Genomic DNA, 20,197 nt, shown 5'->3' with positions numbered 1-20,197 from the left:
AATCCAATGGCGTTAGAGGGTCTGTGTAAGCCGTGAATGCTGAATATTTTCTATCTGACAGCTCCAGACAGACGAGTGCTTCCCTGATTCCCTGATACTCAGCATGTCTTGGAGCAAGTTGCTGTGGATGTTGTGCTTTGTGCATTATTACATGCCTGGCTTATCCCTGCTCACTGACCTGCTCTTTCTCTCTCCCTCTCTCTCCACCCCCTCCCCTTGGTGTAGCTTTCGCTCCCGGAGGAACAGAATGAAGTAACGAGGAACGGCTGTGAATCCAAGGAACTGGTCTACCTTGTACAGATCTCTTGTCAGGTAAATGCCATGTTTTCTCCCCCCCGCCCCGTTTTCCAGCCTGTATTGCATTATGTTTGGCGACACAGCCTCGTAATATTTCGATATGACACTTTTCTGCGGCGGGTGTAGGTTTTTTCCACTTAGCTCGGTCCTCAAAAGGATGCTGTCTGTGGTACTGCGACCAGCTAATTTTAAGAAAAGAAAAGGAGCATCGAGGGGAGAAAAAGGAGTCTGTTAAGCAAATAATCCTTGCTACAGTTTGTGCAGAGCTGCACACCGATTAGCCTGGAGACATGAGCGTGCATGCTCAGCCTACGCGTATGTATGTCTGGCAGTGGGGGGGGGGGGGGGGGCACACACTGACACACGGACACTCCGGGTACACAGACAGGGGAAGAACATGAGGCAGAATGCTGGCCAGCGTTTTTGTTGATCAAGGTGTGCTGCTGGCAGCCAGGAGATGGGGATTCTTGATCTCTTCCCAGTTATGTCTCCAGACATCTGGTGTGGAATTCTTTCGCTGCCTCTGCTACTGTGGTATCAAAATGCTTTGGGCAGATAAAGCTGCTGCTTCGTACCACAGATTCCCCATCTGCTAATACGGGGATAGCGACTTTGTAACATGCTACGTAATAGGCTGTCATATTTTAATACGCTGAATGAAACTGTTGTTTGTAGGAGACGTATTGACAAATTCAATTGAGAGTTAATGCCTGTGTTTGGTCATTTTTCCGGTCTTAGCATAGCCGTTCTTTTCATGACTCCTCTCAGCACTTCTTGAGCGTCCATCTTATCAATTTCTGCTGAGCATTAATGGGAATCGTCGTGGAGTCTGTCTCTCTCTTTAGAGCTCTTCATGTGATTCTGCTGACATTTCTCAGGCACTAGAAGGATGCGTATGGAACAGACACACGCGTGTTACCTACATTTGAATTGTGTGGGGTGGGGAAGTATTTGCTGTCGGATTGTTCCGGCATAGTGGCATTAGTACCCACAGAAACATGAATTTGCAGTGAACTTGCTCTGTGTGTGTGCTGGTGTGGGGTGTTCTGAGCATCTGAGCAAAGCGTCCTGCTCTGGTTTGGAGGTGGAGCTTGGCTCAAGCTGGGCTACAGCAGTGGGGTGACTGTGATAGAAACACAGAATAATTCCTCTCTGTTGTCAGCTTTTACGGTGCACGTACACACGTGCACTTACACGTACATATAAATAGTGCTCTTGGGAGAGGGAAGAGGCTGAAAGTCAGCATCTCTCAAAATTGATGGTGTTTGGGCATTTTGCTAGTACTGTTCTGACCCAGCTGTAGCCAGATTCATCCAAAATAGCCACTTTTCAGAAAAGCAATCCAAGCTAACAAACAGTACTGCAAAACAGTGGACACGTGTGTGTGTCCCAGCTAAGAGCAGTACAGTGACCGAGAATGAGATTTTTCAGGGGACTTAAGGAAATTGACATTTCAATACATTTTGAGTCCTCATGTTTTGGACAGCATTCACAGTGCTTAATGCAGAGATGAACCTTGTATTATTTCAGGTAATACTGACTGTTTCAGGTGAGCCTCTAGAACATGACAATGCTTTGTGGAACAGTTTTTCTCTAACCCGGAAGCATACCACTTCTGCTCTTTCTACCTACCTCCCTGACGGGACAGGTAGGTATAATTGTGTCCTTAAACCCTGCAGAGTATGTTGGTGCAGGAGCAAGCCCCAGGAGTAGTAAACAGCCAGTACGTAGCATGCAAGGCACTGGTGGTGCAGTGCTCCAGGGGAGTCCAGCTCTCCAGCCAGCTGGTCTGATGCTTTGGCAGACTCTCAGATGCTCTGCAGGGATGTTTCTGAGAATACGGTGCAGAGATGGGGACAACGTGGTGAATTCTGTGCAGTGGCTAAGAAAGATGTCCAGTAGATCCAGCAGCTGCAAACCATGCCCAACTGCTGACAAGTTCTGGTACCTTCTTTTTCAGTGTTAGTAAACTAAAATGAAGTTAGTTGACCTCATCACTTTAAAGGATGGGCATATAACCAGTCACTTTTTCATTTTTTCTTTTTCTTCTTCTTTTTTAAGTAATCCTTCCAGCTACATAGAATTTCTTCCCACCCCAAGTCTGTGATTGACCCCTCGCGTGTTAGTCTGCGTCCGTCTTTCACATACTTACAAAGCTGCGAAACTTGTGGCATCTGGATTCAATGAAGGGAAAGGCATGGAAGGAGCTGCACAGCTGAGCATCATTTCTACCGTGGAGATACTTCACCCCTGACATCTCACGGCCTCTCCTAATGTCCAGGGAAAGATTCCATTCTGTCATGCGTTGGATGCCGGTGGCGTCTGGATGGATTTGGCTCCACATTAGAGTTGAAGGGGAGGTGTGAAATAGCTCATGGAATGATAGTGCAGTGGGGAGGGATTTGGGCAGGATGCGTCTGTATCGCACCAAAAATACTGAAGGAGGGAGAAAAAAAGCCTGTAAAACAAATTTCACTTTGCTCGCCTTTGGGATGTGCTACTAGCAGTGGTGTTGAGCCTGCTGCAGCAGCCAGCAACCTTCCCCTTGGTTTCTCCAATGGACCCAGAGAAAACAAAGTCTGTTAATTAAGGCTAAACACATATCAATTTAAAACCTTTAAGACACTTGTGATTTGTTGCAGAAACAGATGAAAAGCAATGGTGTTTGGCCATCCCGGCAATTTTAGATTACAGATTGTAGAGAAATAGGCTAAAAACCTAGCTTTGGGGATGAGGGCATTATACTGCTGTGATTTGCCCAGTTTGGACTGTGCAGATACAATCTGTGTGTTGTGTGGTCCGTAAAAAGCCATTTAGTTTGTCATTTCACTCTGTAGCAGACAACAAACCAAAGCTTTTGAACATTAGGCTTTTATAACATCCAGCTCAGTCTTAGCTGTGTTTGGCAGACTACAGTTCGGCATTTACATGAAGGAAATTCTATCCCACTGTTTCCCATCTGTAAGTATAATTTTAGTGGTGTAAAGAGAATTATCGTTTGATGCCTATTTTGCAAAACCTTCCCAGATAAGGTTTGAAAAAAAAAATATTTTTTTTGAGTTGTATTTGTGACACATTTCTGCTGCAAGTCAGCTTGTGAAAGACAAGCTTTGTGTGAGGTTCATAGGGGTTTTTTAAGTCTCTATTCAGCTTTTCTTCTACCAAGAGACCTCAAAAAATTAATCCAGTTTATTGGTTCTTAAGAAGAAGTAGGAATATATAGAGAGCTGCTCCGAGTGTTTCTGAAAAGTGCAAAGATAGGATTCTTCTTCTGATTTATTTGAACAAATTTAAGCTTGAAAACTAGCAAATGACAAAGGCAGGGTTTGAAATTTTATTGGGAAGAGCTGATGATAGGAGGGTTTGGGTTTGTTTTGGTTTTTTAGAGCAATGTAGGTGGATTTTCCTTCTTCCCATGTAAGATTGCACTGTTTAACTTTCATTTCTAGAAGATTGCTTTCAGGACATGTACAGTTACTGCTGTTGAAAGATTGCTATTATTAAAATAAATGTAAACAAAATCCCTCTCTATGATAAAGGAAGGGATGGACGGATGGAAGGAAGACTTTTAAACAATCTACAAATGCTTGAAACACAAGGAGAGATTTTGGGGAAAAGGAATAATGCTTTGAGCTTGCACTTTCCCAGAGCGCAGACAGCATGGCATGTGCGTTTTTGCTAGGGAGGAAAATGTCTCTAAAGAATGCTAGAGACCGGTTTTTGTGTAGGAAACCGAGAAGCAGAAAATCCTGAAAGGTGTGATGTGAGGAGTGTACCTGTGAACCCTCTGAGCTCCGTAGACTGTATTTCCAAGTCTTTACAATAACCACAGTCTTTAAAGGACCACGGGGAATGTCTGAGACCTTTCTGAGTTTGTGCTGGACCTGTCGGCTGCGGAGGTCCATTGACAGTGTTTGCAATCCTTGCGAACTTCCACGGGAGTAAGCAAAGAATTTACAAGGTCTGCAACACATTTAAAAGGGGTTACTATGTGTGTTGAGAATAAATCAACAAAAGTAAGAGCCTGCAAAAAGGCTGAAATAGGCTAATCCAGCCAGCATGTTTTGTCGAGTTGAAAATACGCCTTTTCAATGTAGTTGGATTTGTTGTTGTGGCATCACAGCCACTGCGTACGTATTTAAATATTGCAACATAAGAATGGCCAAGCTAAGCTTTTCTTCTGAAAAATGAAAGAAAAATCAAAAGGGTGCAGTACTAATTACAATGTGAGATTTGTGGTACTTCAACACTTCAAACATCATTTTTTTGGTGAAATTTTGAACAGCAATGAGACAATAAGAGACCGGTTGTGAAAATGTTCACATTCTAAGGGAGACCTTGAATTCTGTCTGTCTATTCTGTCTTTTCTTGGTCATTTTCGTTCTCGCAGGTAGATTGTTGAAACAGAAATGACAGGCACTAGAAACCAGAAATGTCAGCCTACGCGAGCGTGAGTGATGTTTAAAACAATCTTAGGACTAAATTTCCTGATAGACCGTTAAACACAGACTGACTGTTGCCATCTCAGGACCGAGCCACACTACTTTCTCTGTTTCCTGCTTTTCATGGGGTAATGCCAATGTCTGGCGAAGGAAGCCTCTTTCTCCTGCAACATAGGGTCATTTCCAAGGCAGGAAGCTCTCGTGGTCCAAGCATGAACTTTCTCCCTTCTCCTGCTCGTGTTTGCAGAGCCCGCGCTGGCAGTACACTGAGCCCATGGCTTTGTTGTACGGGATGCCCGGTACTTTGCCCTGTTCCTGTTTTTTGTTCGGGGCAGCCATCGCTGTCTGTGCTGTGTTCGTTTTGATTGATAGAATAAGGTCTCTGATGTAGGAGATGAAGGCATTTACGCAAATCTATCCTGCTCGTATCTCCCAGCTCTGCCTTGCAGGAGATTCAAGCTTTGGTATCTTCTGTTTGAAGAGCAGTATTTGCAAAGCTCTGCAGGCAGCCCTGTGCAGCGCTCCGCCGCTGGAAGCGTGGTTGCAATAATAAGTGCTTTAAGGGCAGCAGTGAGAATGCCAGGAATAAACGGGATCCAAGTCAGAAGAACAGACAGGACTCCCCATCCTGGCTGGTATGTGGGGAGAGGGGAGCGGATTATATTTTCACCGAAGCAAATGTCTTTCTCAGGCTACTAATATCTAAAGTGTGGTTTGCTGGTTCCGTCTGCCTCTGGTCCATCCTAAAACCCACAAATTGCTTGCAGTAGGATTTTTTGAGTCAAACATTCAAAAACCTTTTGCATGATTGTTTTTTTTGTCTTAAAGGCTTGCTCTTTCATATATTAATAGTTTCGTCTTGTGCAATTGAAGCTCTAACCCCTAGAGAACAATTACTGAGCAAGTGCTACTAACATTCCTCCTGTGAAAAGCTACAGGTTTTTAAACGGATGACTCTAAGGGCCAAATTCTCACACATAAACATATATGTATATACTTATGTGTGTTTAACATTCATATTACAAAAAAAAGAGAGAAAAGCTGGTCTCATCTTTGTTAATGGGATAGATCTATGTGGAGCATCCAAGCTGGATCCTACCCAATGCAAAATCTGTTTTCAGAATCTGTGTTAACCTGCTTCTCCTTTCCTAACATAGAATTTTCTGCTTTTGTTGTTTAAAGAAGATTTTGCTAAACAAAAGCAGTTACATGCGTCCTTTTATGGAGCAGTAAATTGAGGTAAAGTTTCACATATGCCTATCGCAGCCTGGCTGTGTTCTCCTGCCTCTACCCAGGCATTCTCAGCCCCTCTTCCACCCGAGGTCTAGTGTCCATGGAGCTGCTGGGTGAGTCCTACTGAGGGTGAAACCCAAATCCACCCTGTGGGTGGTGGAATACTTCCGTGGCGGAGCAGCTGAGCTGAAGCAGGTGTAGAATGACCATGCGCTGCCCTGAGGGTTATGCTCTGATTCCGTAGCGCTGGCTGCTTTCTGCAAATGGCGCGTAGGGACCCTCAGCGTGTCCTAAAGCTTTGTCTGCTCAGAAGGGCTTCGGAAAGTTACTCTGGTTTAAAACGCATTAAAATGCTGGTCACTGTCATGGCCTCTCCCCCCTAGCTTGTTTTCTGTACTTCTTTTCTGAAAACACTTGGTACCGCTTGCCTGAAGATGACTGCAACAAAATGCCCAGGGAAATGTAACTTCCATCAACAGGTTTGCCAGTGAACATCAGGTACCTCATGTGCTTGCAAGTGCTGGAAAATCCCTCTTGTGATACTGGGTATTTATTTGTAAGCCCCCAAAAACTTTTTAAAACCTGACCTTTGTGGATTGCATATTTTTAGCCTATCCTTCCAGATGTTCACAAATGTTGAAACCTCTGTCTGAAGCATTTCTCGGGTGAGGAGGGCTGTTTTACATTAGTCAAAAGAAAGCAACTTAAAATCCTTGTTTTCACAATCCTAATCCATCACTTGATGTTCTGTGCTCGAATGGTTGATCTTAGGTCATATACTACGTGCCTTCTGCTCTCAACAGCGATAAATAAAAATGAAGTGACAATAGTAACGTGGATTAATAAAGAATGTATGAAGCTGGCGAGCAGCCTGAGGAGTGCTGTTGGGCTGTGCTCAAAGCTCAGGCGATGCCAAAGTGCTGCCAAGGTGTAGTGTCTTTGAAAAACCTGGGTCTTGTCCAGGATTTTTGAAAGTAAGCTAGCATCTATAGGGAAGAGAGAGAAGGTATTGAATTGCATTAGAAGCCAGAAGGTATTGAATTGCTTTAGAAGCCTTTAAGAACTGCATAATGAACATCTAGTACTCTGTAGCTGTTATGATAATACTAAAGCATAAATTAATTCATTAATTGGGATAATAATCATTAAGGGCAAGGATTTGACTGACTGTTTTTTTGAGTTTTGCCGCAGAACACTGTTTTTGGTAGGGCAGCACTCCCATCAAACAGGATTAACACTGTGGTGTGCTGTGTCCTTTTCCTGGTTTAAAAGCCCATTGCACCGTACCCTCTGTTCATCGTGGGATTTGTACACAGCTTAATTCACCCGAGTGGTTTAGACATGTTAGAAGGGAAGTAGCATTTTTGAGGTAAAGAGGATTTTTGTCCCGTTGTTTTTGCTGCCTTTTATTTCGAAGCGTGCAGTCAGCACGATGTCTACAGTGGGACCTAGGAGGAAAACTTCCAAGAGTTGTGCCATTTGCTTGCTTTGGCTGTTTGCAGCGTATTTGTGCTCTTCGGGACTGTGGGATGGAAATACAGAAGTTAGCTGTTGTCTGCTGTACTGCAGAGGAGCGTGTGATGAATCCAGGAGTGGCGTTGCACTGACCTACAGCGGCATCCACGTCTCACTGGGGCTCTGGAGTTTTGGTGCCCAGCTGATGGGACACGTCCTTCACTCCATTCCCACAAGATAGCAGCCCACCAGTTCATCAGATGTGTGTTGGACTGAGGTGCTGTGCGGTTATTTGTGCGAGGGCACGGCGAGTGATACACGGCAGCAGCCGCTTTCGCGTGCTCTGCAGATGGTTTTCTGGGATGGAAACCTGCCGGCTGAAGTGAACGGTCAGTGTAGCCCTGGTCTTGGAAGGGATGATGAGCAAGAGGGAAAATTATTTCTCAGCATAAAATGCAGTATCGCATGAATGTGCTGCCATGAAAGTTGGGGGTTTTTTTAGGCAACAGAAGCTTTTACAATTATATGGTTGTTTGTTAATGTCGTGTCCTTTGGGCATTTTGCCTTCAGAAGGCAAGCTCTGGATTAGAGACATCAATCTTCTGGTACCCAAATTGTGTTCTACTTAGCTCTGAAGCAAAAGTGAAAATCACTATTGAAATCTAAGAGGACAGGATAGCGATTATGGTTTCTTTCTGTAAGCGATGCATTTTGGCAGGGCTTCTGATCGTCATGTGCTGCTTTGTAGACAAGGCTGGGCCCGGCCACAAATTGAAGAGGACAGTTGGCTTTATTCTGAAGAGACATTGAATCCTGCCCTGTAACTAGGCACATGTCAACGCATTGCAGAGGAGCAGTTTGTCTACAATTTTACTTGTTTTACAAGAGCTGGACTTGGTTTGGATCCAAAATAAGAGGAGGATTGTGGTGGATGTTCCTGCTTTTCTTAGCTGCCTTCGTGTCTGTTCCTTATAGAGAAGTTTACATGTTTGAGTTTTTAAAAGGAATATTACAGCCTCTGTTTACTTGGGAAAGTTGACAGCCCTTTGGGACAGATAGTCCAAAGCAGTTTCATCCAGTGCCATCTTCTTCCAGGCTACGAAGTTCCTTTGATTAACAGGTAATGTCAGATGTTACGTGGCTAAGCAAGCATCAGGAGAGAGACAAGGAGTTCAGTTATGATGCCTCAAACCTGAACAACTTGCATGTAGATAAAGTTCATAGGCCTTGGAAGAGCACGTACACTTCCAAACAACAGATTTGTTGGACGTAAAATGTAGGACAAGCAGGTTAGTGAAGAAAAGGCACTCTCAAGGCACAGAAATTACATCAAAATAAAAAGCATGTGTGTAGAGATGCTTTAGCAGTGAATCAAACAATGAGTTGTCTTCATTGTTTGTAGCAAATATTTACCGTCACTGAGCAAAGTGGCAAAATTCTCAATTTGGAAAGTTTTCGAAAGTTATGTCCTACCAGTTACACTAAGTGCACCTTGTTTAGTTAAACTCTGATATTCTAAAAAGAATTTGTAATTGAGTTGTTTTGGTGATAAAAAACACTGAAGTGTTAAATGCCATTGTCTTCCTCAGTAACTAGAGGTGTTTTGCCCAACTACATTTATCACTGGCTGTACTTTACATTAAAAATAAGTTTTGTTTTAGAAGCATCAGTGACAGAATTCTCGGAGTGTGAGTTGAGCTTTTTCCTTAAATCTTTGCGTTCATTAGGGCTCTCCTGGTGTTACAGAGCAAGTTTGTGCCCCAAATTTGTTCAAAGCCATGAAGCGGACGTTTCTCATCACTACGTGTTGTCTAACCTGTGATAAGCTGACCTGGTTCAGCAAACATCCAGGTCCTGACACCTTGGGCAAGTTTGACACCTGAAGCATGAAAGAACTGGGAATTATTGACCTGCTGTGAATTCCTGAGCTCCCAGCTGCCTCGGCAGGGACTGAGAGCTTCCAAACCTCAGAAGCTGGGGAGGTGCAGGCGGGCTATGGGATGCAGACGTTATGCCCAATTGTGCACCAATATAGTTAAGTGACTGCAGAGCGAATTTGCCATGAAGGGCTCAGGCATTGACAGATAAGGAACTGATTTTCTAATGATGCGTTTTTTTAACTGATCTGTGGTTTTAAAATCCTTTGTTTATTTCAAACTTTGTGGTTTACCTTTTTAAAAGACCCCATTAGGAATACGAGGTATGAAAGTTGGCCTGTCTTAAATGTTTCATTTCCTGGGTCTGGGCACCACTTTTCAATGTTTTTTCCCCCAACATCAGAAGGACACGGAGCTGTCAGAGCGGGGCCAGAGAAGGCCCCAGAGATGCTGGGAGGGCTGGAGCCCCTCTGCTGGGAGGACAGGCTGGGAGAGTTGGGGGGGTTCAGCCTGGAGAAGAGAAGGCTCTGGGGAGACCTCAGAGCCCCTTCCAGTGCCTAAAGGGGCTCCAGAAGAGCTGGGGAGGGACTCGGGATCAGGGAGGGGAGCCATGGGATGAGGGGGAACGGTTTTACACTGAAAGAGGGGAGATTTAGATGAGATATGAGGAAGAAATTGTTGGCTGCGAGGGCGGTGAGCCCCTGGCGCAGGTTGCCCCGAGCAGCTGTGGCTGCCCCATCCCTGGAGGTGTTGAAGGCCAAGTTGGACGGGGCTTGGAGCAACCTGGGCTGGTGGGAGGTGTCCCTGCGCAGTGCAGGGGAGTGGAACGAGATGGTCTTTGTAAGGTCCCTTCCAACCCAAACCATTCTGTGATTCTATGATTCTTAAAACTGATGCGTGCGGCTGCCAGTAAAGCAGCTATTTTTCCATTTTTGGCTCCAGCTCTGTTAACATAACTTCGGCAGAGCTGATTCTGTTCCATGTGCTTTCTAAATAACATTTCACCTTTCCACCCTCTTACCTTGAGTTTTGGTCAGCTACATCTTTAACATCCCTGCTTGCATACCTTTTTCCTTGAAACGTTCAAGTCTTTTATTCTATAACCCCCCCCCAAGAGTCGTAGTAGGCAGAGGTGTTCTCTCCAACATCCTCTGATAAATCTGGTGGGGTTGCAGGGGGAATGGACCACAGGAGCGGCCGCCCGTGCCCTTGGGAAAGACCATCCCTGAGTGCCGCTCCTGGAGGCAGACTGCAGGGTATTTCTTACATCTTAGTGATATTTTCCAAATACCATTCACATTTTTTGTGTCATTCTGGGGTGTCAAGATAAATGGGTCTGTAATGGAAGCAGTGCCGGGTATGCCATGTTTTTAATTATTTCCATGCTTCTAAGTTTCTGTTATTTTGTAAAGGATGCGATAGATGCGTGGTCTGTTGCGTGGCAACCATCACTGGGGTTAAGGGATTGGGTTGTTGTTGGTGGGTTGTGTTTTTTTTTTTTTTTCAAACACAGTTTCTTGGGTTTTGGACCTAAAAATCATTTCTTCCTGGCAATTAGTGTTAACAAAAACATGCTTCTGTGCTTTGGTCACTTCAAATTAAAAAACAGCTTCAGTGATGTGCCGAAGCAATGAAACTTAAGAAAATGGAGATGTATATCTGCCTAAGCTTCTGCTGCTGCAGCTAACCTCAGGCAAGTCATTCGGAAAGGGGTTTTTTGTGTGTTTTGTTTTACTAACCTCGGGCAAGTAATTTTCAAAGGGTTATTTTGCTTGTTTTGTTTTAAAGGACAGTGGTGCCTCCTTACTTTGATGAAACCTTGTTTCTTCTCTGTGGTTAAGTGCTGAGTAGATTATAGCACGTTTGGGGCACAGGGTAAAGCGGGTGTTGTAATTAAATATGTGCAATGGCCATGGAATCATTTGTAAATCTGGATGCGTTCGCTCCTGGCCGTGCTACCTGGAGGATGGTAGAATGTTAGTTCCCGTCACTTAGCAGTTGGTCTGTTAGTGGCTTTGAAGCATTTCCTTTCCTGGCCGTAAGCTCATGTTGGGTTATTATTTGAATTTTCTGAAGTGCGGAAAAGCGGTCCCCCATGCCACGGCCGCCCCCCACCCCCACCCCTGCATTTCTCTGTGACCTGCTGCTCTTAGGGTATAATTTTACTAAAGAGGTGATTGATGTGGAATCGTTTAGATTGGAACATGTCAGGCGAGCAGGGAATTCCATTCACAACGTTGAGAGCTGTAAATCCTGCTTCGAGTTTGTTAGGTGTCTGCCAGCCTGCCGGTCAGGAACAGGCGTTCTAGGGGAGGAAAAATGGTTGTTACCATTTCAAACCCCATACACAGGGTATGTTTGCGCGAGGTCTGCTCAGCCGGCCCTCGTTTCTTTGTACCTCTACAAAACCAATTGCCACCAGAGCCTGAGCCAAATGCTTGCCTGCTGTCTGGGTGCTGCTGGCAAAGCTGCTCTTCCGAGTGACGGCGAAACCGTGGGAAGGACGTGGCTTATTGCAGCTCAACACTCGGAAAGCTGCATGTACCTCATCGTGGGGAGGTGCCGAAATCCATCGGAGCAAGAGGGAATGATGCTGCTGTCATGCAGGTGTTCGGCAGCCTTGTGTTCCCACGTGTTTTTTCAGTGTTCCTATCTGTAATTGGAATCAGGGAGCACAAGGAAATACAATTTTTAGGGGAGAAAAGCTGTAGTGTTCTCCATTAAAATCTCTTTTTTTCCCTGCTGATTGCAATTAATTGATAATAAGCTGATAATTAATGCTGAAAGAGATTAATTACTTCTGTGGAATACAGCTGTTTAGAACATTTATGTGGTGAATCCTTAACTTTCTCCTCTGCCTTCTGCTTTGCAGTGTGTCCGTACGTATGTTCTCATCATCTTCTCTCATGCATCCATGTCCTGTGATCACAGGTGGAGCTCGGAAGCTTTGGTGTTTCCATCATTCTCACCTTATTTAAAGCTCCCTCCTCCCCATGTTTATCTTATTTTCTTCCAAACATATGTGCACCTGCCTGACAGCAGAATGGGTACCACGCGGCAAGCTGCTGATGCTATCTTCTAAGCCAGGTCAATTCCAGCAGTGAAGAGACGTCTTCTGGATGTAGCTGCTGCTGTGCCCAATGCTCATCCCTGCTCGGAGCCGCCAGCCGAAGGGGTCAGGGGAGCAAGTGCTAATGTTTAAGTAAAATTTATGCATTCATCAGTAGGGTTAAGCTAATGCAAATCATAGGATGGTTTGGGTTGGAAGAGACCTTAAAGATCATCTTGTTCCACCCCCCTGCCCTGGGCAGGGACATCTCCCACCAGCCCAAGTTGCTCCAAGCCCCGTCCAACTTGGCCTTCAACACCTCCAGGGATGGGGCAGCCACAGCTGCTCGGGGCAACCTGCGCCAGGGGCTCACCACCCTCACAGTCAATTTCTTCCTCATATCTCACCTAAATCTCCCCTCTTTCAGTATAAAACTGTTCCCCCCTCATCCTATCACTACACGCCCTTGTAAAAAGTACCTTCCCAGCTTTCTTGTAGTCCCCCTTCAGATACTGGAAGTCCACAATGAGGTCTCCCTGGAGCCTTCACTTCTCCAGGCTGAACCCCCCCAACTCTCCCAGCCTGTCCTCCCAGCAGAGGGGCTCCAGCCCTCCCGGCATCTCTGGGGCCTCCTCTGGCCCCGCTCCAACAGCTCTGTGCCCAGCACTGCAGGGGGGTCTCCCCAGAGTGCAGCAGAGGGGCACAATCCCCCCCTTGCCCTGCTGGCCACGCTGCTGGGGATGCAGCCCAGGCTGCAGGTGGCCTTCTGGGCTGCCAGCGCACATTGCCGGCTCATGGTGAGCTTCTCATCCACCAACACCCCCAGCTCCTTCTCCTCAGGGCTGCTCTCTGTCCATTCTCCACCCAGCCTGGTTTTGTGCTTGGGATTGCAGATGTCTTCCAGCTTTCGCAATAGCCGTGATGTCGAGGTTCCGTGCCCTACAGTGTGCAGAGGGAAGGAGCAAACTCTTGTTGATGGGTAGTGCCAGGCACAGTGAAGGTGAGCATCCATCTGTGGCTTCAAGGGGAGACCTGGAAGCGTGCTAGCCAAAAAGCCTTACCCTGCAGTGTGCACACTTTCATTCAGAGATAAAGTAGCTTTATGTTGCCTTAGTGCAAACTCCCTTTGAATTTTAAAGATTTATAATTTCCTTAAAGTTATAATAATACAGCAGAAGACGTTAAGTCATCCAGGACATTTTTGGTAAATAGACTTAGGCTTAGATAAAGCCACCTATGGCACCAGCTAAAAAACGTTTCCTGGGTAAACTCGAAGTGATGAATTTTATCAGTCTTGTTTTCTGTTTTGACTAAATTTCTAAGCCATTTTCCAGTGTGACTTGTAATAGAAAAAGGGCCGAAGGGTCATGCTGGAATAACATACAGAACCGAAGACCCAGATAGCTGTAAGTGTCACCCCCGTGGCAGAGTTAAATCCTACTGGTGGATGCTGGCCTTTTTCCAGCTATTTAATATGTGGTGTTTTCTTACTGTAGGGTCAAACTGCAGTGACTTTTGCCGTATACTTTCATTTCATTTTCTGGTCTCCATCTCCATGTGGACTGGTAAGGTTCATGAGAGCATCCATGTGATTTCTCTCAGGAAATGAGCGTTTGAACCAGCAAAGAAAGGTCTATCCCTGTCTTAAAATAAATAAATCATAGGTGCCGCAGAGAAAACATTCTCAGAGCGTGGGACGGGAAAGTTGTGCGTGCTGGAACTCAGTAGCACCCTGACTGGCTTGAAGAGACATTGGTGGACAAAAAGGAGTCCTGTCTGCACAGGCATAGATGGAAACAGTCTTTTTCTTGCATAGAGGGGAGAGGAGATCTGTAAATCTTTATTGTAAAAGATTTGGGCGTATCTGTTTTGTAAATGGATCGTATCACAAGCACTGAGAGCAGACAAACCTCTTCAGTGTTAGCTGGGTGCCTCTGAGAGAGCCATCCCCTGTTGGGTACGCAGCAGGGGAAGAATTGCTTCTTGCCAGATCCCAAGTGAAAAACAGTTAAGTCCGCATAAAACTACTCCTGTATGGAGCTGGCCTGGAGCTTATGGGAGCCCCTCTTAGAAATGAGTAAGGTTTTTGTACTGGTCAGTGGAAGGGTTTAAGAGGTGATGGAGCAAAGGTGTTTTTATTTTTTTTAACTCTGGGAATGAAAATGAAAAGGATGTTTTAAAATACCCTCCTCTTAACTTTGCTTTTCCCAGTGCAGTGGTAACAAAGCAGTACTGGAAGAAGTGATGTCTTTCTATTAGCGATGGAACAGCCATCGTTGAGCTGTTGCCGCCCTGCTGTGTGTTGGGCCGGGGAAGAAGGGGGCCGGGGAGTGATGCTGCGGCTCTCTCTGAGTGTCACCACATGAGCTGTGCTCGAGGCAGTGTGTAAACTTCTGGCTACGGCTGCGTGTTGTCCTCCTCAGGCCGTCTGACCAGGAGAGCTAAAAGTGATGCTTGTGGAGCTGGGGTTCTGCATCCCTCTGAATCTTATCTCATGCCGTGTGAAGCCCGGGTGGCTTTTGATGATCTGTGATCTCGGTGTAATGGTGTTACTAATGGAAGGTTCAAATCTCTGGCTCAGTGGAAATTAAATCATCAGTTCAGTAATCTCTAATAATTTTTTTAGCATGGCATTTCTTTTTTGCTTTGATAATCGGAAAAAAATAGGGAGCTCTGTGCAGCGTGCCAAAATCTCTCCAGTCTTTCATCATACATTTAATTCTACACAGCATGCAAGAGTAAGGGAGAACAGATCATGCTGTAATGATGAGAGTAGGAATGAACCCAGATTTTCCATTTCGTGAGAAATCCCATAATTGTCACGATGCTTTTCATTGTGAACGTTTCTGTAAAATGAAATTCCAAATAATACTTTGATTTTCTTCAAAAGGGTTGTGTTTTTTTAACTCAGCAATCAATTTTTCCTTTTAAAGATGATGAAACTATTTTATGACATTATTGAAATCTTCATTTGAGACTTGATTCTTTATGAAATTTGTCATACTTAGGTTTGTAGTTCAAGGTCTGAATCTGGGAGATCACTTGACTATGCTTAACTTCACCTCTATTCTTACGTCCCATTGTAATTAATGGGATTTAAGCATGTGCTTCTCTAAATCAGGACCATCAATAATGAAAGAATAGAAAAGTAATTATTGAATTGGTGATGAAAAATTGATTTGAAAAACAATTTATGGGCATCATTAAGAATGTGAAGAAGGCATTTTTGCCTTGTGGATGTGATGTGCCTGAGGCACCAGTAATGTTTAGCTTTGCTATAAAACACAGTTGACAACATGAGTCCAACTTTGCAGTCACTTAGTGTTTCTACTATTTTATTAACTCTAAATTAAAAAAAAAAAACTTTTGCAAAACCTTTCTGGCACTTCAGAATTTGCAGGAAATGGGAGCAAGATGTACAATTTTTATAATGATATAGTGAAACATTGTAGTATTTTTTGATATTGAGTGAGGTCACTGCTGTTTCTGCTGCTGTGGCTGTGCAGCTCTGGAAGTGCAGCTGAGAGAATTTAGACTGTTCTTTCTTGTGATTTGTGCTGGAGATGCGAGGGGAAGCACTAAAAGTTGTCCAGTTCCTTCCTAGGTTGCTGCAGTAATTCCTTCCTGTAAAGTTGATTGCACCCCTTGTGAACGTGGCTGTCTTAGTTTTGCTTAAAGATTTGTCACTTGGGCTCCAAAGCTGCAGAAACTTTGCTTAATACAACTTTTAGAACAACCTAAAGCATATATGCTTTTTGAATGTAGTTATGCAAACTTAAGACTGCAGGGTATTAGGAAATATTCATATTTAAGACATTGGAATAACTTTCTGCTGGGGGAAAATTTGTATTATTGCTCCTGAAACTGTATTCTGTACTAACACATCATATGCACAGTCATTCTGGATAGGATTGAAGAATGGGCAGTCCGTTCCCACAAGTATCCTCATGGATATACATACACATGGACCTGTTGGAGCGGGGCCAGAGGAGGCCCCGGAGATGCTGGGAGGGCTGGAGGCCCTCTGCTGGGAGGACAGGCTGGGAGAGTTGGGGGGGTTCAGCCTGGAGAAGAGAAGGCTCCAGGGAGACTTTAGAGCCCCTTCCAGTGCCTAAAGGGGCTCCAGAAGAGCTGGGAAGGGACTCTGGATCAGGGAGGGGAGCCATGGGACAAGGGGGGATGCTTTTACACCGAAAGAGTGGAGATTTAGGTGAGATATCAGGAAGAAATTGTTGGCTGTGAGGGCGGTGAGCCCCTGGTGCAGGTTGCCCCGAGCAGCTGTGGCTGCCCCATCCCTGGAGGTGTTCAAGGCCAGGTTGGACGGGGCTTGGAGCAACCTGGGCTGGTGGGAGGTGTCCCTGCCCATGGCAGAGGGCCACCCCTTAAAGACAAGATGGTCTTTAAGGTCCCTTCAACCCAAACCATTCTGTGATCCTGTGATCCTTTTGCACAACAGCCTGACGACCAGGGCCGTGATTGCAGGTGTTGGGGTGACCCAGCGTGCGCACCACCCCTCTGCCGGAGGCTGCTGCTGCTCCACAGGGAGAGCTCAGCTGGTTGCTTAGCAGCCTCCGAAGTGCTACAGTTTGGAGGTATGGGAGCTTTTGCAGTTTGGGTGATTGTAGGTTCCTTCTCTGCACCACGCTGGGACTGTGCCGGCTCAGCGCTGGCTCCAGGAGTTGGTGTGCAGCATGGGAAGGACCTCCTAGAGAGATGGTGGGGCGAGAAATACCACTGCTGCCATGGGGTAAGCTGTCCCTGCTCCTTAATCAGATTCCTTGCTAGCTATTAGTAGCCTCGTCACCGTTATCATGTGGAACGGGTTGCATCAGAAGCAAGGAGAACGCTGTCCGTGCACTCCCGTTCTCTCCACAGCTGATCCTGCGTGCCCTGTCAGTCGGACCTGGAGTTTGCTGACCCCAACAATTCCTGTCTTGTAAATTGAACTCTTAGTGTCTTAATTCGTGATAAAACAGACTGCAAATCTACAGTCCAATGTTTAGAATTAAAATATCGTGGAATTAATGAGAGAATCCTGATCATTTGACAAATAGGTGTGTTATTTGCGTGGGCAGCGTAGGAGGTTGCATGGAGATGTCCTGCTCAGTGCAGTGGGCAGAAGCAAGTGAAGGATTGCAGTGATTTCTCGATCTGTTGTTTCTTACGTTGGTGACTAAACCTTGCTCAGCTGAAGGTCATGTTGGCAGCTCATCAAGAGAGAGCAAGAACCATTTAATTGCAAAAGATGGAGAAATTGGAAAGGCTGACATCTTTTTGAGGATAATTAGACTGGTGCTCCTGGTTTTGTTTTTCTCCTTTAGACAAGAAGTAAAATGATGTAACTTGGGGAAATGTCCTGTGTAGACACCCTCTTTGTAGGCTTGGGAAGTACGGGTGATTTCTTGTGATGTGAAAGCAGAGTTTATGGGCACAGTACATGGTCTGGAGCTGCCTTACATAAATTTGACAGAAAATAGCTAATACGCTGGATTCTAGGCTTTATGTTTACAATTGCCTTGCAGGCTTTGGGTATTAATGGGAAAGTGATGCTTATGATGTTCCTGGTAAATAAATGTATATAGCAGAATTGTGACTGGGAAGCCAGAGTGGTCCATGCTTTTTTGTAGCCCAAGTGAAGAGGGCACCAGGGCCAGAACTCCACCGGGGATCGTTCTGCAGATTTGGGATCCTGCCTCACAGCTGCTTTCCCCATGGAAAACTGAAACGGTGCTGCATCCCTTCTTGCACCAGGCGATTCCCTGCTCTCTGGACTGGTTGCCGGCCATCCCCCTGTTGGTTTTAATCCGTGGCGCTGCCTTTGAGTAGCCGTGTAACCTGGAACAATCTCATTCCTTCCTCTGACATCTTCAGAGTCCGTCGCCGGGCTGTGGGAGCACCTGGGTTTTTACAGCGGGGCTAACATCTGGTGTCTCCTTTCTTCTTTCTCTCATCCTCTCCCAAGGGAGACAACTGCGTGCAGAGAGGGAAGCGGAGTGTGTCATGCCGACAGAGATATTTTTTTCCCCTCTTTAAATATGGCCATACTGTTGATTTTAGGATTTCAAGGCTGAAAAAAAGCACTTTGCACTTGAAATAGAAGGTGGGGAAGCTTTGTGGAGGTCAGTGGTCACTGAGTCGGTGTCCACATCTGTAAAACGGGAATAGTCTCATTTTAGGGGCTGCGTGGGAGTGTTGAGAGGATTCCTCACTCTTCATAAAGTGCTTTGACCTGTAAACTGCTGCATTATTACAACGTTTTTTATTGATCATAATAGGCCATGAAGCGTTTAGAAGTAGTCATTAGATATTAAAAGCTTCACAAAGTGAATTATGCTGTGCTGCCATGGTCCCTTCCCTGTCCCCTGAAGCAGTATGTATCTTGTCAATATTTTAATTGGGGAAATGATATGCACTCAGGAGTAAATCTTCAGCTAGTGTCATCATCATGGATTGTTTTTTTTAATTCAGCTGTAGGTTTGCCTGGGGCATCTGACAGAAATTTTGCAAACTTCAGTTCTGCCTTCAGATCCCTGATTGTATATTCTTCTAATTTCGTGCTGTTTATACAAGCATTCTGTAATTTACATCTCTGCAAAGACACCTTGTGTACAAAAATGCTACAAAATCCTCATAAGACAGGTGGAAGTTAAAAGCTTTGGATAGGTCTCATGGTGCTGGGACACATCCAAACCCACGGTTAAGTAATTAAAACAAGAACACTAACAGCTGGATTGAGCATGGACGGCTGTCTGCGAATTAAAACATGAAAATATTACTAAGGCTTTCAAATCACTTTCAAATAGATGGCCAGAGCTGTCTGTTATTTCTGTGCAAAGTTTGGTTTTCCGTGTCTAACCTGAATTGGTGAGCAGCTTATAAAAGTACCGTTCTCTTTTGTGTTTATGCAGGGGAGGAGCTGGATCGTGAAGCGGAGTTATGAAGATTTCAGAGTACTGGATAAACATCTTCACCTATGTATTTATGACCGGCGCTTCTCCCAGCTCTCAGAGCTACCCCGCTCCGATGCCCTGAAGGACAGCCCGGAGGTAAATGATCGGCTCTGCAAACACGCAAAGCACAGTCCGAGGGGCTGGGAGATAATTTCAAGTCCGTACAAAGTAGTTTTAATGCAGGCTGGGTTAGATTTGGAAACTGGTAATAAGATGAGTATGTGTTTTCTACCCTTAATTTCAGTGATCTAAAGGGAAATGCCCTGCAAGTTCATATGAATTAATGTGCTGCTAAATGTGGAATGGTGATGGAGAGTGTCAGGAAAGAAGCCGTCCTGTGGGTCCTTTAGATGAGAATTTTATTATATCTTTGGAAACTTTTTCAATTATGTGAATAATTCCTGACTTAACGTTAGCAACTTAACATTCTGAGGCAATCATGCTGTTCTAGGGTTGCTGCACTGCACAAGCGATACCATTTGGAATTCTAGACTTATATTTATAAACTGAAAATTATTTTTAAGAGCATTTGCATTAGTGCATTATTTAAATGGTCTTTAAAAAGATTCAAGAGTGGGGTTTTTTTCCTAAACGAATAAGAGGTATTTTTCATTTCTTGTGTTACTGTCTTCATCTGGAATGTGGTGAGCTGGAATTCCTTCAGCTTCTTGGCTGTTGATAATTTGGAGATTTATTCACCTCCAAAATAATCTTCTGGGAGGTGGCAGGTACATCTTGACTGCATCATTTTGGGAGATGTGGAGAGGGAGGCGATGCAATGTGTGGCCGCAGAGGTTCTTTAAGCCAGTAGAGCATAACAAAACTGCTCGGCCTCAGCCTGTCTGCAGGAAGAGCGTGTGTCACGGTGATGGACGCTGCCCGTTGCTTCATTTC

The 20,197-nt window shown here is 45.0% G+C and overlaps 1 protein-coding gene across 1 annotated transcript in view; it reads left to right on the top strand.

Annotated features, from left to right (window-relative positions):
- ARHGAP32 (Rho GTPase activating protein 32) overlaps positions 1–20,197 on the top strand; it is a 158,950-nt gene that overhangs the window by 58,851 nt on the left and 79,902 nt on the right. The window contains exons 5-6 of the mRNA XM_082493848.1: positions 226–312; positions 19,262–19,399. Of these exons, the coding sequence (XP_082349974.1) occupies positions 226–312; positions 19,262–19,399 (225 nt within the window). The remainder of the gene's footprint in view (positions 1–225; positions 313–19,261; positions 19,400–20,197) is intronic.

The sequence above is a fragment of the Vanellus vanellus genome (genome assembly GCF_965231255.1).
Source record: "Vanellus vanellus genome assembly, chromosome: 21".
Taxonomy (NCBI): domain Eukaryota; kingdom Metazoa; phylum Chordata; class Aves; order Charadriiformes; family Charadriidae; genus Vanellus; species Vanellus vanellus.
The sequence above is the reverse complement of the archived record's forward strand: the minus strand, read 5'-3'. Positions and strand labels throughout refer to the sequence as shown.